Source organism: Canis lupus, chromosome 18 (assembly GCF_003254725.2).
Source record: "Canis lupus dingo isolate Sandy chromosome 18, ASM325472v2, whole genome shotgun sequence".
Lineage (NCBI taxonomy): Eukaryota > Metazoa > Chordata > Mammalia > Carnivora > Canidae > Canis > Canis lupus.
This window is the reverse complement of record NC_064260.1, coordinates 15092065-15110087: the sequence shown is the minus strand read 5'-3', so window position 1 is coordinate 15110087 and position 18023 is coordinate 15092065. Positions and strand designations below refer to the sequence as shown.

Sequence of the window (18023 nt, the reverse complement as noted above, 5' to 3'; positions counted from 1 at the left end):
GGGGTGCTTGGGTGACTCAGTCCATTGAGCATCCAACTCTTGGTTTTGGCTCAGGTTATGATCTCTGGGTTGTGAGGTCGAGACCTGCGTTGGGCTTCCCAATGGACATGGAGTCTGCTTGAGACTCTCTCTCTCTCCTTCTCCGCTTTCCCCTCCCCCTGCTTGAGTGCTCTCCTTCTCTTTAAAAAACAAACAAACAGGGATCCCTGGGTGGCGCAGCGGTTTATGCGATCCTGGAGTCCCAGGATCGAGTCCCGCGTTGGGCTCTTGGCATGGAGCCTGCTTCTCCCCCTACCTGTGTCTCTGCCTCTCTCTCTCTCTCTCTGTCTATCATAAATAAATAAACATTAAAAAAAAAAACAAAACTTTTAAAAATAAAAAATAAAATCCAAAATCCTTACCACTGCACAGAAGAATCCTTGTTGCCAGGGCACAATATTGTTCCATCCTCTTTCCCAGGCTCACAAAATTATCTAGAGTTCCCAGATAGTACTACAATGTTTCACTTCACTCTGGCTTCTCACATGCTATCTCCCCAGCCTGCAACACTAACCTGAGGACTGGGACTTCACATTTCAGCCCTCCTACTCTACAAAGCACATGCAATGCTGGCTCCCCACCCCACCCCCCAAAAAAACCCTCAAATTCTAGGAAAAAATACAGTTTGCTAAAAAAAATCCCAAGAAGATGATTAATTTTTACAATAAAGTCGGTGAATACTTAACTGAACAAGGCGAGTTGGTAAATCTTAATTCATGCACATCTTTAAAAAAAAAAGAAAAAAAGGAAAGCCTACCATTGGTGCTGAGGGTTTTATCATCTGTCTGGGGTAAGAAGCTTCTATCATATAGCTTCTTGAAATTCCTTACAAAATTAAGATTCATTAAGAAAGACCTTAAGTATACCTTAAGTGTTTCATAAATGCTGACTGAATACAACAATCTACTGTGTCTTACAGTTTGTCAAAGTTGATTATATGGACTTCACTCTCACATATGCACACCCAGTGGACATGGAAGGTGTCACACTAACAGCTAGCTTTATTTAGAGAAGAGCTAAGGGGGACACCTGGGTGGTTCAGTGGTTGGATGCCTGCCTTCGGCCCAGGGCGTGATTCTGAAGTCCTGGGATCAAGTCCCACATGGGGCTCCCTGCGAGGAGCCTGCTTCTCTGTCTATGTCTCTGCCTCTCTCTGTGTCTCTCATGAATAAATAAAATCTTCAAAAAAAAGAAAAAGAGAGAGAGAAAGAGAAAGAGAGAGAAAGAAAAAAAAGAAAGAAAGAAGGAAGGAAGGAGTGGAAGGACTGGTCTACATCAACCGTGTCAAGCATATTGTTCACCATCAGCTATACAACACTCAAAAAGAGACAACTGTGAGACTCCCAACCAAAAGTGTAAGTAAGAAGGTCCTTTACTACCAGTCAAGAGTGTCGTGCTATATCATTGTGGAAGCAACAAAACACTCCTGCCCAAGACCCTTAATAAGCTGGTATGCAAGTGATACCATTTCTAAGACCAAGACTTAATAAAGAGAATTATGGCATATCCATCCATATCACGGACTCAGTACTATGCAGTCTTTAAAAATGATACGTAAAAAAAAATGAAGCTATAGAAGATTACTTAATAACATAAGAAAGATTGCATGTAATAAATATAAAAAGCCAACTCCAAAGTAATTCGTCAGTATGATACTGGGTTTTCCTGTTGATGGTAGTGACACTGTTAAAGTAGTTCTGCTTGATTTTTATAGATCTACTTACACTAAAACAAAATATTAAACTTGAAAAATGAATGATTTTCGTGATGATAAAATGATAAAAGCATGAGTGCTTTTTGTGTCCTTTTTATCTGAATTTTCTAAAATGAATAAACTTATCTTCTGGGATATGTGAAAAGTATTACATTAAAGGGCACCTGGGGTGGTTTGGCTGGTTAAGCATCTGCCTTTGGCTCAGGTCATCTCAGGGTCCTGGGATGGAGCCCCACATCAGACTCCCTGGGAATCTGCTTCTCCCTCCCTCTCTGCTTCTCCCCTTGACCGTGTACTCGTGTGCTCTCTCTCAAATAAATAAAATATTATATTAATCATTATGAAGTTAGACAAAAGGCTTATTTCTCCTGTAGGAACTAGGATATTTTCTTCTTATAGATAGTTCCCTTACTTTTTTCTTTAGTTTGTCTGTCAGGAAACTTAAAGTCCAATTAGCCAGTCACCATTAGCAGGTGCATAGCAAATGCCACACATCTGGTAGAGTGGGCTTCTGACTACCGACCATCACAAACTTCAACTCTGACCTGCAATTTCTCTGATGCTTTTTTTATTTCATTGTAGATATTCTTCTAACTAGCCTCAAATCTTTTTTTGTGGGAGGAGTGTCAGTGAAGGGGGGAAAAGAGAGAAAAAAAAAGGGAAAGGGGAAAGGAGAAAAAGGATGAAGTGACAGCTGCACAAACAGGATACTGCTCTGCCTCTGTCATTTTCAGGTTAACTGATTGAAGTTATGTTCACCATAGTGGGTACTTCAATAAATGTAGAATGAATGATGAACATAACACCTTCCCATCCGGATAAATTCACATCTTTCAGGGACCCTTCCTACTTCAAACAGTTAAAATCTTCATGAATTTTGGTATTTAGTATGTGGTTATTAGAGCAGTGATCACCAGTGTTTCTGCATATCTGAAACATCAGAAAAACCCAGAGACACACTTCTTAGTATAAAAATAGTTTGATTTGTATGCCTCCAATCTACAGATAATGCCTATAGTACCTACAGGTTTTGAAAATACTTTACTATAAATTCACACAGGTCTGTGACTCACAGATTGTAAATCAATTTGCTTTAGCACAGAAGAAAAATGTTTACCATAAGCTGGATTTAGACGGCAGATATTCCCTTCTTTTAAGGCTAGGACGAATTTTTGTTTTCTTAATCTGCTCCATCATTTAAAATGAAAGATCTGGGGCTCCTGGCTTGGCTCAGTCGGTGGAGTGAGCAACTCTTGATCTCAGGGTTGTAGGTTTGAGCCCCTCACTGGGTATATAAGGGTTACTTAAAACTAAAATCTTAAAAGATAAATAAAAAATAAAATGAGATATCTGACATAAAAAAATTATCGATTTCTAAAAATCACAAATGCTTTCAAAATTTAGCTTGTATTTCAACATAGCAGTAGCCAGCAAGAGGTGATTAGCAGCCACCTCTTTATTCACTTATTTATTGTGGAGGACATGGGTTCTTTATCAACACATTATGTTGAAGACACAGGTCATTATAAAAACTGCATTACACACCTATAAGCAAAGGGACAGGTGTATAACTATTCCAAGCACTGCAGAATTATGTAGCGTGTCTTTACATACCATATATTTGTGAGTACAGGCTCATTTATTACATTTACACACACACCCTTCTATTATAAACTCTGGGTTTACAGAAGCTGGAACATCTTTAAGTATTCTTTGCCACCTGTTTTTCACCTTTCCTGGTTTTTTTTTTTCTAATTAAGATTTTATTTATTTATTCATGAGACACACAGAGAGAGAGGCAGAGACATAGGTAGAGGGAGAAGCAGGCTCCCTGCGGGGAGCCCAATGCGGGACTCAATCCTGGGACTGACCCTGGGATCACACCTTGACCCAAAGGCAGATGGTCAACCGCTGAGCCACTCAGGTACCCTTTTACAGTATCTTTTTTTTTTTTACAGTATCTTTTAATAACGTTTTTTGTGTTATTAAGTCTTCTGTCACACATTTTAATATCTGCATCACATTCCTTACACTGGATAAACTGTAACGAATTTAATACTCTCACATTGCAAATCATTTCATTTATTTCCAATAGCTTTGCTATCATAAAGGTGCAGGGTAATTTACAAAGACCATCTTGTGTTTTATTTTTTGCTTTTGAAGAAAAATCAAAAAGGTTGTGAATTCTCTGTGCTCCTTCTCCCCAGTTTTCACTCTCCTTCCTCTTTAACTGAAGTATAACAGCAGCCACCTCTTTAGATGGGCTTGTAGTCTCTAGTGTTCTAGAGTCTGCACCTGGCCCTCATCACTCACTCACAATTGCCTTTGGTAGGCAAATGTATGTAACCCCTTCACCACACCTCTAGTCTTAATGTGCATCCACCCAAAATGCAATTATTGGTTATTTGTGATTTTTTCAAAAAAGTGCCAAGAGCATCTCACTGGAATGGTCCATGATCAGTGCTTAGCATGACCCACCCAAGACATTGACCAAGTTAGGGGAAGCCACCCACCAAGGCCTCTTCTATAAAAACCCTATGCTTTTGTGCTCCTTTGCTGCTCCCTGATTTCCAAAATCACTGACTGGCTAGTGCACAGCAGCTGCTGATAAATGCTGGATGGACGGATGATGGATGGATGACAAATGTCATCTACATTAAAATTAGTCTTTACTTTCTTCCAGCTAGTGGCACCTAAAGAATTCTGATCCAAAGGGAATCTGCAATATGATTGTTAGAGGTAGAGCTATTTCTTATTATTGTCATTGTTATTCTTAAACTAGTTGTTCACATTTGTGAAAACTTCCCTGATCTGCCATTTGGGAGGGGGGAGAGGAAGGGTAGTTCTCAAAGTGAAGAGGAAGTGCTGCTGTGGGTACACAAAATGATTATAGGTAATACTTGGGACTCGGTATTGAATTACAATGAATACTGAGAGAGTAATACTCTTTTCCCAACTTCTTTCAGGCTGATTATATCAAAGAGCATGTCTCACTTTGGTGCTAACACATATTTAAGCTCCTTTCTGACACTTGCCAATTTAATTTCCCTTGTAAACAGAGGGAGCATATGGCCAAGCTTAAAGCCTTTATCAGACAACAGAATCTAGACAGGATTTAATAGTAATTGTTTTTTTTAAGGTTCTGGTAGGGATTTCTTCTTAAAGAAAATTAACTTTAAAAAAAGCATTAAAAAATTTCTTATATATATTTTATCACAACTAAAAATAAGCAAAAAACATGTTATTAAGTAAATAACAGCAAAGGATAGAATGTAACCATAACAAAGAGCACAAGGTGATATACAAAATACTGATATTTGGGAAATAAGTGGCTACAGTTTGAAGTTACCAATTTGGCAGAGATGAAAAATATTCAGATTTACTTTATATACATATATATTTTTAAAGATCTTATTTATTTATTCATGAAAGACAGAGAGAGAGGCAGAGCCACAGACAGAGGGGGAACCAGGCTCCCCAGGACTCCTCCGGAATCACACCTGATCTGAAGGCAGACAGTCAACCACTGAGCCACCCAGGCATCCCCAGATTTACTTTATAGTTTACATTATAACAAATGTAAAAAAATAGATGTAATAACAAATTGTGCATTTTTATAGTGACAGAAAAACCTACGATTTATAACCTTGACAGAGTTAAATTAGCTTATCACTATAATTGACTATATATGATAATAAATATAACTATTAATGACTATATATGGCTATGCTTTATTATACTTTATCACTCTAAGCCAATACCACAAAAATAAACGATTCACTATACCAAAAAAGTCTTCCCACAAAGTTCCCAATTGTAAGCTGCAGATGTTGATGTAAAATAAAAATATTCTGTATGAAAACACTTCTATATTTAAGGTCTTAAGTTGGTGCTAATACTAAGTAAACCAGTAAGCAGACCACATGTCACTGATACTCCTCTCTGTCAAACAGCAGCTGTGACAAATGGTACAAAGGAGAGGTGCACGGTTCTGTCAGGACTTATAATGGGTGTAATCTGAACTATGCAGGCCTTCCATAAGATGGGAAGGATAAGAGCAGCAGACAGCAAAGCAAGGGGCCCATGACCAAAGGCAGAGGAGTCTGAGGCTAGGCTGGAGAATGTGGGTGCTCAGTGGCCCAGATACGCCCTTATGCCAAGAACAGTGGGAAGAGGGCTGAGGGTATTTAAAGTGGAGTGACCTGCCTGAGCAGATTGGTGTTCTGAAGGGTTGTGCTGCCTGTAATGTGGCAGGCCTCCAAAGAGGCATTAGGAAACAGAATCAAAGTTTAAACTGATAACAAAATAATCTAGAAATTACTGCATCTAGACCACATAAATAATGACCAACAGGAAGGAAGCTCAGATAATTGTCTGAGTTTTTTAACAGAAATTAGAAGACAACAGTACACTTTTATTTAGGCGTATAGTACAGAACATTATAGAGGCTATGATATAAAATGTAGCACTATACAAATTTAACATTATAAAATGTAATATAAAACTGGAACACATCAAAAATGTCCTAATCTACTGGTCAGAACCAAGGTGGCCTATCTACCTCAAGGGTCTACGGAGGGGTTCTCAAGGGCGGGATGGCTGAGTACCAAGAACTGAGACCCTGATTACTTCCCCAGTTCTCACCTCAAGCTTTTCTTTTATGTTTTCTATGATAAGCTTCTAATAAGGCTTAAATGAAGAAATTTTGCTATTGAAACCAAGTCTGAAAACTAACGGTAACACCTGGGGCCTCCAGGGCCCAGTTAAAAGATCACAATTGGTCAGGGGGAGAGCGCAGTACCTCCGATGACTACACCTTACGATTCCCATTTGGTCTAAACTTCTAATTCTGATTTCCTTCATGAAAGTTGGTATTCAGAAAGTCCCTTATCTCCATCTAATTCTCCTCAAAAAGGCTCAAGCTACAGGTCACACTGGCACACCCACAAGAATTCTGACAGGAAGTGGGGAAGGGAACAGAAACGGGAAAGTAGAAAGGACGGATGGATACAGTAGCAAGCTCGCCAGGACCTGGAGCACAGCCAGGGCGAGTGCAGACTGGCATATTCACTTTAGAAAACTGGCAATGTCCACTAACGCTTAGCAATTGCACGCCTAGGTACACACACAACAGAAACGCATCCTGGGTCCATTCCCCAAGACATATGTATACAAATGCTCACAGCAGCAAGATTCCTAACAAGCTGCAAATATCTCACATGCTCATCAATAGTAAAACAAATAAATAAAGCAAGGCACACTCATTTGGGAATTCTGCACAGCCACGACTGAGCCAACTCCCCCTACACACGAAACACAAGTACATCTCACAGGTAAGAAGACAGCCCAAAAGCATGTACAGAGTGTTTCTATTTATATGTGATGCTCAAAAACAGATACAAATGAACAGTCATATGTAGAAATAATTTAATCTTTGCCTTAATACTAAGACCCAAAATGAATCCCAGTCTTAACATAGTAAGAGCCAAGAACTTTTATTAAGTAAACCTAGCAGAATATCTTAGTGATCTTGGGCTTAGCAAAGATTTTTTAGATACAACACATAAAACATAAACTACAGGGGCACCTGGGTGGGTCAGTGGTTGAGCATCTGCCTTCGGTTCAGGCCGTGATCCTGGGGTCCTGGGATCATGTCCCACATCGGGCTCCCCACAGGGATCCTGCTTCTCCCCCTGCCTGTGTCTCTACCTCTCTCTGTCTTGTGAATAAATAAATACAATATTTAAAAATATAAATAAATAAACTACAAAAGAAAAAGAACCCAATAATTGGATTTCATTATGATCTGTGCACTTTCCCATACATATCTTCAACAACCATATTACTGAAAAACTAAATGACAACAGAAGAAAGCCTAAGGACTGAGGGGAGGAGACCACACAATCAGCTGCTGTCATCTTTTCTCACCACTACCCAGGGAAAATGCGTCTCAAGTTCACCTGGCCCGGATACTCTGGATACTCAGCCTGTGGCAGACATAAGGGAGAAGCCATCACCACCACCTGCCCCACCTAGTGAGCTGGAATGGGGAGAGGGGAGTACAATGAAGAGGGAGTTTTTTTAAGTAATCTCTACATCCAACATGGGGCTCGAACTCACAACCCCAAGATCAGGAGTCCCACCTCCACCAGCTGAGCTGGGCAGGCACCCCACAAGAGGGCACTTTTTATAAAATCTGTCTTCATCCTGCCATGACTACCCTTAGTTCACCACAGATACATGAAGGAAAATATACTCAACCTAAGAGCAAATAAAAGACACTTTGGTCCTGGATCCTTTTCCACTGAATATCCTTTACTTACTTCTCTCTCCCATCCTGATTTTAAAAAATTTTTCCCTTTCCATTCCCCTTATTCTTCCAGGCTTCTCTTTTGCTTTCTGCAACCACGCATCATTATCATATGCCCTTTTTCCTTCACTGAAGAGGCTCCAAAATAAGAAAAGGAATTAAAAATACACACACAAAAATAGCACAGGTTCTTTGTGTGTTTCAAATGCCCTTCTTGTCCTGGGGAAGGGACAACAATCTCTATCACTTCTCACCAATCCTGTTTATACAAAATTGGGAAAACACAGAACACAGCGTAAATATTTTTGTGATACTTTCTCCCTCTTCTTCTCTTCTCCTGAAAAAGGTAGATAACAATTTATAAATTCAAGTAATTGCTAGTTGTGTGATATGCTAATGATGTACACTACCACTTATTATCTATTACAGTATAAAGACCCCTCTTAACACCCAAAAATGTCAAACACATAAAACACACACACACACACAATAATCCTTTTGGTATCCAGTCCTTGAGAAAATGCAAACCTAATAGGCACTACTAGTTAACTTTAGATTGACTATGAACTTTATTAATTACAACAAAAACATTTACATTTCACAAGTACAGGTGTGGGCAAAGCTTTATGTGTACAGAGGTTCTCAGCTTCTCAGGACCTTCCCCTCACGAACTCCTCAGCCCTCCTGGGAGACCTCATGGAAAGACTCAGAATCCTCAATTCTGAGCACCCTGGGCTCAACTCTTCTTCACTGAATAAGAATTGTCCAAATTCTGACAAAAATTTTAATTCAGCTCCTTCTGCTCACTGAGCATCTTTTGGGGATGACGTGTCAGAGTCCTCCCCACAGCTAATCCTTGTGCACACACACACACACACACACACAAACACACACACTCTGTCTCTCTCTCTCCCCCTCCCTGCCTCCTCCCCTTTCTTCCTCACTTAGAACTCTTATTTGGAAATGTGTAATAAATGATTACTACCTTTTTGCTAGCTATTATCATGATTACTACTCCTTTTCCTCCTCTTCCCCACCCACTCCACCCCATAAATTTCCAAATCTCAGAAGTGTTATGGCTAAGTCCAGAAGAAGCAATAACTTGAAAAGCTAGTGTTTTGTTTTTTTTTTATCAAATAAATGTATACAGCTTTCTTTTTTTCATTAAATGGGAGTAGGTAAGGAAGTAAACCTGTATCTGGTCCTCTCACTGCCACATTTAAGATGAATATATTCATTCATTCAACAGTCAGCAATTAAAAGGCAGATACTCACAATGCTGCTCCTCAAGTCTGCAGAAAGGGGCCCTCCTACAATGGATACAGGTTCCCATAAATGGCAGTAACATACAAATCAGGCATCATGTGGGTTTTTTTTTTTAACTCATTCAATAATGTTCTCTATCCTTAATTTAAAAATTGAGTAAGTTAACATTTTCCCCTTTCTCCAAAGTATAAACCAAAAAACAGAACTATAACTTTCTGTCACCACGTTGGATTTTCTCCTATGAGTCAGCCGTTCATGCCTCCCTACCAAACAACATTCAATGGGTCTCCACTATTCTGTTAAAGGTAAAAATACAATCTTTTTTTTTTTTTCAAGATTTTATTTATCCATTCATGAGAGACACAGAGAGAGTGGCAGAGACACAGGCAGAAGGAGAAGTAGGCTCCATGCAGGGAGCCTGATGTGGGACTCGATCCCAGGACCCTGGGATCATGACCTGAGCCAAAGGCAGATGCTCAACCACTTAGCCACCCAAGTTCCCCAAAAATACAATCTTAAATTTCAAGGTGGTATTGAGATTTATTAAGAAAATAAAAAAAAAAGAAAATATATCTCCTCATTTAAGCTCCAAAACAACATTGAAAATTCCATAGACTGCTTCAAATTAGATTTGTATTTCTCAATGAAGGATCCTAAGTCTACAAAAATAAATTAGGTTTAATTTTTTTTTGTTGTTTCTCCCATTTTACAAAACTGTCTGAAGAAGAATTAATTCAACTAACAGTAGCTGTCATACAGGACTAGCAATTCCCATTAAGCAGGTTAAAAATACTAGATGAAAAATTATTAGAAATAACACATCACTGTTTATTGTCTTGTTCTTAGAAATGTTGCTTTTCTACTGGATGGCCTGAAATATCAAAAGATCATTCTATCCTGCAGACAGTGAACAGAATCAATTGTGGCAAATGGTTAAGTTTTGGTTTCTTGCAAACAAGTAGCTTCTCCCTTCTTTTAAAGAGGATGGGATTTCTTTTTTATTTTTACCAAAAAGGGGGGGAGGGTACTGACCATATGTAAATTCCAAACAGCTTTAGGACTTAAGGCCATGATTCAAAGAGCTAACATTTTTAAAAATCTAAGACTTTTTCAAAGTTTAAGTAACTGGTGAACAAGGAATTGAAGAATGTGATGCAATGTTACATGATACTATAAGCTATTAAATTCATGGGCAGGATACATAGCATTACTAGGCCATGAATTTTTTTTAACTTCATATTCTTGTTTCTCAAGTTCTTTCAAACACATTAAAAAGACAAAAGATTTGACTACTCATTATTGCATGCCTTTAAGGAAGGAGGAAAAAAGGAATGACTTCTATTTTTAATATTAATATACATTAATGAAACAACTTCTATGTTTGCAAAGTGTTGGCTGACCCATAAGCTACATTTATCACTCATTAAGTCAGCATATCACAACAGCCATATGTATGTCTAAATACCCCCAAAAGAATAACTAACAAAGCAAGTAAGCTCTGGTAAAACTGTGTATAAAGCTGTCACAAGCATAGTGGCTGATTTCTAAACTTTAAAACCATGACCACATGCATCCTTCTTTCCATCAAATTTAACTACAAGAGCTTAGGTAAAAAGACTTAAAAAATAATAAATAACAGTAACAATAATAAAATTTAAAAATGTAATCTCCAAAATATTTTAGAATCTTTCCTTAAAAGAATGTATTGTAACCGCAGAAACCTCACCCATTCCTAACTTGTTTCTAATATTCATCCATTCTGTCCAGTCTTCAATTTGTCAATAGAGAATTCATGCTACTCAAAAGAGCTAACATAATTATTGCTACCATCCCATTGAGAATGCTCTTCCTGGTAACAAAACTCCGACATTACAGTTGGCACCCGGACCGCTCACTATTTACACCACCACCCTCTCCCCTTCCTATCACCACCATTTTATTGGCAGAACATTCACAAGGCTCAAGATTGTTTTTCATCTCAGCAAACAGAATGTTCAAAATCAGATGGCTAGCCACTGACCCAGAGTTAGAAACTACATAAAGATAAACACAAATGTGAATAATTTTTTCTATTTTCAGTCCCTAAAGAAAGCAGTTAACATCTTATTTGTAATGCTCTAAATTACAGCCAGGAGCCTTTCACCTAATTACACTAATAAATCGATTTAATGTCATCATTTTGCCATCAGATCACGTCCTCCATACACTACTGTACTTGAATTAAATCTTTTACCATGGTAGGTTCTTCATCTCATTTTTTTTTTTTACCAGTGCTTTTCCTCTTACCATTTCTCAACTACTAAATCATGTCTCCATAACATTTTCCTAAATATTAAATCTGTGAACAAAAAAAGATAACCTGAAAACTAACCACAGGCGAGACAAATCAACACACCTTCAATACAAAATAAAAAACATGAAGTATAAACTATTAGATAACCAAGAGAAAGGTAAGCATCAACTGTATGCTCAAGAACCTTGATTTAAAACCTTATGTAGTATACACAATTTTGGCAAACAGAAGTGAACACTATATTTACATATCAAAATGGTCAACTATATGGCCTCATTTCTGGCTTGAGATAAAAATACCTTAATTCCATTTATTAAGTAAAATATCCATTTTTAAGAAAATATCTCCTTACAGGTATAATCATTTGATTGACAGATAAAATAATTGCTTTAAAAACACTTCTGAGTCATTTTGTCCTTACCTGCAGGCACGAACCATTACTGCATGCAGTGACTGTTCTATTTCCTAGCACAGACTTGAAGAAGCATCATATCTCTCTCTCAGAATGTGACTAATCTGTGGGTTTGCAATTCCTAAGCTATTTACAAATGGCACTCCCTTTCCACATAAGAAAATATTTATTATAACCAGAAGCCAAGTATTTTTAAGCTAGATCTTACAAATAATGGTGGTAATTTTGTTTAGCAACAACCTCAAAATATAGGAAGAAAATCTAATACTAATATTTCCTTAAAGAAAGCAAAATTTTTGTTTTGCAGCTCAGTAAATTCTTTTTTTAAAGCCTTCAACAGCTGTCACACATGAACTAGCGCTCTGCCGTACAGGCTGCAGCTGATTAGGCTTCACTATTTTCTAAAAAATCAATCACCCTTTGTAAAAGCAGAAGAGCCTGCCCAAAGACACATCTTCCATACACCACAACGACCAGCATGCAGTACAGTACATTCTACAGCAAACTTGACAGGAGAGAAAACACGTCCTGGTCTGCTTCTTAGCAGGGCTACAGCACTGATTGTTCATGCAGGAGATGCAGCTGTACCTTTCTGAAGAGGACGACTTCTCAGAGTTTACTGACATCAGCAGCTCAATCTTCTGCTTGATTTCTGGAAAAATCAGAAAAGATTCACAACCAGGATTGCCTGCCCTTGCTTCCAAGCTTTATATCAACAGATTTGCTGTCTCGGATCCCTTTTGTTCAAAAAGAGGCCCCGAGATTCGCAGCACTTCTGTTAGGACTGGGATTCGACGGTGCTATAAAGGGAAAGGCTCCAGAGGCACCAGGCCTTGCTGAACTATGCACATGACTGTTTATGAAAGCAGGACGTACCACTTCTTTTAAGCAGAGGGGGGTTTTCGTTTTTAAGGTAGAACTGGCACGGCCCTAGAGGAAGATTTCAAGTGCAGCGAATTACAACACAAACAAGAAACGCCAGCCACTGCATTTGATACCCTAGAGCATCTGAGAAGCCCAGGTAATGAAGGTGTGAGTTGTGAAGAGCAGATGTGCAACCCTTGGCGACTACCACTTCACCAGCCCTGAAAAATATGGCTCAGTGAATCATTTTTGTCACTTAAGAATGAAATATTAAACCAGAACCCCGATTTATATAGATTGAAATTTTTTAAATCTTTGTTCTAATTTCTTGGTTGTCTTTAATTGAAGAATATGCTTAATATCTAGTCCCGAACTCCTTTAGAAAAAGACTTCTATTTTACACCTTAATTCTCCCCTCCTCCTTCTCAGTACAGCACAAGTGAACAGCAACACCCAGTCACCGAGCAGATAATATACTTGTCCTTTTAGGAAAGGACTGACAATGCCATCTGCAACAGGAATGTAAGCGCCAATTTAATTTAATTAAAAGAGAATTGCTGATATTGATTTGGGGGAAAAAAGATAACAGACTAAAAGGGAAGGAGAGGTAAAAATAAAGGGGGGGGCCTTTTAAAATACTAGTGACTAACCTAAAAGCACATAATTTTACGTGGGAAAAAAAACTAACATAGTCCCATTACCCAGACTATTTCACATGTAAAGCTATTCTCCTATTTGTAAATGTGCTTCCTTATGCATAATAAAAGTTCACACAGGAAAAAAAAAAAAAAAGAAAGAAAAAAAAACCTGCCCACTGAAATACTACTATAGACAGTCTCAGGATTTCAAAGTAGACCTCAATAGTTTTGGATTTTTTTTTTTTTAGGTGTAAAATCTTAAGTTTTTAAGAATCTCAACTACAGAAATCAAAGGAATCTGAAAAGATGTAAAAGAAAGTGGGAATAAAAATTAGTTGCATAAAATATAACGGGCCTGTTCAGAAACAGCCTTTCAGTGTTGTTAAAGGATTTTCCTAATTGTTTAAGCTTACAACTTCATCCAATGGGCGCTATAAAACCGGCATGAACATCTGATGAGAGAATAGCATTTGCCACAGGCTGTGGCCAAACTACCTAACCACTGGGGAGAGCACAGTGCACGGTGGTTAAATGGAGATGATGATGATGAAACTTACCTTGAGGATTCTTACGTGGATTGATACAGCCGGGCACCAGGTGCCATGGTAAATGCCCCTCCCACCGGTTTCAAAAGAGCACAGCGTTTAAGAGCTCGGGCTCACCGCTGTGGATTTGAAGGCAGGCTCCTCCAACATTTTTAATAGCCATAAGACCTTGGGGAAATTACTTAGACTTTTTAAAAGCCTCTATCTCCTCTCCTATAAAATGGGGATCATAACTGCTCGTAAAGAGCTGTTGTGAGGATTTAATGAAATACAGTATTCGATGACAGATGTAGGGTCGTGCCTGACATGTAGTCGGCCCTCTGGGTCTACTGCTGGGGAGTGCCTAGCAAAGGACAGTAATCCTCAACAAATATTTGTTGAATGAGTTAATGAGGTACACTAACTAGGTCTGTCCTATTTGAAACCGCTTTTCCACAGTTTTCATCCACCTTCTCCCCTTACTATCAACCACAACACAATACACATTTTTATCACTATAGTTTGATTATATGTGGGAATTTAACTTTATAATCTGCATCTCCGTCTCTCCATCTAGAGAGTTATTCTCAATTTATCAACTAGCCAAGTCAGAAACAAGGTTACACTTGAATCCTTCTTCACTGTGGTAATTGTTCATTCCAAAAAGACAAACAAATTCACACTTTGGTATACAGATGATCTGTGTGTGTAAGCTCAAAGACCCCAAGCTTAAGTGCCTCTGGCTGGCTCAGTCAGTTAAGCATCTGACCCTTGGTTTCAACTAGGGTCATGGTCTCAGGGTCGTGGCTTCAAGCCCAGGGTCAGGCTCTGTGCTCATCCCCTCTTGTTTCTCCTCTGTGCGTGCACGCACACACTCTGATAAATAAAATGTAAAAAAAAAAAAAAAAAAAAGGCCTCAAGTTTAAACTGTACAGCTCTCAGGAAGTGTATAAACATTTGAAAGGAAAGTTAAAGCTTTCAGAGCTCTAAACCAAAAGGGTTTCCAATAATATATGGACAAGTTTCTAATATCATTTTCACATTTTCTTCAAACCTTCAGATTTGTTTCTAGCTCCCGAAGGACTAAAATGTTTAGGAATTTTCACAAACACTACAAACACTATGTTAATGTACTGTATACCCTCTGAGACCCATGTATCCCATCTATCCTACTATCTACTCTTCCTTACCAATACCATCCATGGTCTGATTACTCTGCACATTCATTAAGGACTCTAGAAGCCATGTCAATGAGTCTTACTCCCCTATAATACATGCTATATGATGTTCATGTTGACAGGACTTCCAAAAACCCGTGGCTAAGGACGTCAGCCTCCTGAATCTCTGATCACTTGAGTCATCTACCACGACCACACTTAGGATGCTCTCTTACACACACTACAAATATCCCCCCCCCCAAATTAGCTGGTTTTCCCGTTTCATTTATAATATCTAGGACCTTATACTTTATTTTTTTGCAGTTAAGTCCACCAATCTCTTCCTTAATGAATGATGGTCTTTCAGTTACATTTAAACCTTCCCCACACCAAATTTTTAAATCACCCCATTTTCTTCTAATACATTTTATAATTTTATTTAGCATGTAAATCTTGGACCCTTCTAGAATGTATTTCAGTCTATCAATTGATGTAGAGATCCAGTCTGCTTTTATAGTTACATTTTAAAACTTTATTCCCCACCCACCCCCACAATTCTAAATTACTCTCTTCACCAACCACCCCTCAGTTCTTCCAAAGCGGCAATCTTACAACGCGTAAATACGTATTTATTCAACCAGCCATGGTCTCGGTTTATTCATTCGGGCCAATGAGTTCTAAGGCCATACTTCTCTATTTCACAAAGAAAATAAACAAATGGTTCTATGTAGTTTGAATAAGCAGATTTAAAATTATGGTTGCTTTTTTGGTCATAATTCTGTTTTAATTTCTAAATAACATTATGGGACAACATTTTTCTAATCCTTTTGCGTTCTTATGATTCTTCTCCTAATTCTAGGGTTCTTTGCTGTATCATCTTTTTTTCACACAGATCTTATGTTTAGTGATAGTTATCTAACATGACCCTCTTTTCACTCACGAACTCTTCCATCTATTCCCTTGACATCCATAACCAAAGGACAACGATGCTGAGCAAACCTGAATTTCAAACTCAATATGCTCTCCTGCAACCCAGAACTGTATATCCTTACCTTGCCAGACATCTTCACCTTCATACATGGTCATGACATGCCTTGAACATCTAAAGCTAAACCTCATCAACTTCGCAGTCTGAGGTCCTCTGTTAGAGTGTTCATCTCCCCAAATAGCAGAGCACTGCCTTTCTGAGCCAGGAATTTCTGAAGGATCCCAAACTAGTATCCCACTCTCATCTGGGGTATCATTACCACTCCCACCTTTTTAAATCTATTCTGTTCTAGGACTACTGAGCGCTACTCTGCGATTCCCCGAACACACCAAGCTTGCTCACAGCACCAAGTGTTTTCTTACAGTTTCACTCCCCGGGATGCCAGTGCCCAGTTCGCTTCTCTTGCATATACAACTCCCTTTTCTAACCTCAGCCCAAGTGCTACCTCTCCTCCAACAGCATCCCAGACAGAATGCACTTCACCTCCTCTAGCCCTCTACAGATCATATACACTTGCACTAGAGAATTACTAAAATATATACACTACTTGTCTGACTCCCCTGAGACCACAGCTTCCGTAGAGGATGGGGACCTTCCCTTCCATTCACACTTATTGAGTCTTTGATGGTTTTCTTAGCTTAGTCTAGTTTAGTTGAAGTTACTATCTAGCTAAGTTAGTTTCCTTATTCTTATATGTACATTTCCAGACAGAGTCCAAACAACTGAAGAGTTCGAAGACTCCTGAGAGATCATCATCACCTAGCTGAACCATATGAATTTATGAAGAAGACACTGGAGAGCTCAAAAGATAAACAACTGGTAGCAAGAATACTCTTCACCTTCTCCAAATCTCTGAGACCCACAGCTAAATTCCCGAGGACTGGGACGCCTGGGTGGGTCAGTGGTTGAGCACCTACCCCTGGCCCAGGGGGTGATCTTGGAGTCCTGGCATCAAGTCCCACATTGGATTCCCTGCACGGAGCCTGCTTCTCTCTCTGCCTGTGTCTCTGCCTCTCTCTCTCTGTGTCTCTCATGAATAAATAAATAAAAATCTTAAAAAAAATAAAAAATAAAATAAATTCCTGAGGACTTAGCAACCCACGAAGAACATTCAGCCTTCTTTAAAATCAGTTTCTAAATTCTATTTTGTCATCTCTCCAGTCAATTTTAAAATTACCACTATTAGTCGGCTTCTTGATTACAACTGGTCAGTCTATGACATCATACTCTTGTTACTCATCACTTTACACGTCAAAAAGGAAAAATCAATTCACCAGGATCTCCCACTCATTCTCTTCTATCCAATCCCACAGATTTTCTTCACAAAAACCTTTTATTCTCACACCTATACTTTAAAAAAAAAATACTCAAATTCCTTGTAAAGATGAATAGTTTTAACTCTCTGGTTAATGGCCTACTATCTCTAATTTTCCACTCAATGACATGAGTTTGGAGACTCACGGAACACTCCAGGCAATGAGCTGGGCCCATCCCTAAGAACCCAGACCAGGAATAGCAGTTACTGTTAACTACTATTAAAACAAAGTCCAATAAAGGATGTAGTTCACAGATCAGACAGCCTGGGGGAGAGAAAGTGGGTAGTCCTAAATCCACCTGGATCCTAAGAGCAACTGCAGCGTGACACTAACACAGGGATGCCATGGAGATGACATGCTCCCACGTCCTTTACATCACTACATGCTGAACATGAGCTCACATGGGACCCTTCCTTTTATGACATGAAAATTAAATGAGACATAATTGAGCAGACAGTTCTACCTAAATTCTTACACCTACATTCTTTTTCCATGGGTGTTA

At 38.8% G+C, this 18023-nt stretch overlaps 1 protein-coding gene across 22 annotated transcripts in view; it reads right to left on the bottom strand.

Annotated features, from left to right (window-relative positions):
- SRPK2 (SRSF protein kinase 2) overlaps positions 1-18023 on the bottom strand; it is a 249376-nt gene that overhangs the window by 133118 nt on the left and 98235 nt on the right. For 13 of the 22 annotated variants that reach the window (XR_004806794.1, XR_003137714.3, XR_007403574.1 and 10 more), the window contains one exon: positions 12623-12686. The exons of 8 other annotated variants lie outside the window; for them this stretch is intronic. Coding sequence is in view for 10 of the 14 variants with exons in the window: in XM_025449494.2 (XP_025305279.1) it covers positions 12623-12686 (64 nt within the window). In the remaining 4 variants the exon portion in view is untranslated. Of the gene's footprint in view, positions 1-12043; positions 12076-12622; positions 12687-18023 lie in introns of those variants that run through there. One more of the 22 variants, XM_049096595.1, reaches the window with a different exon arrangement.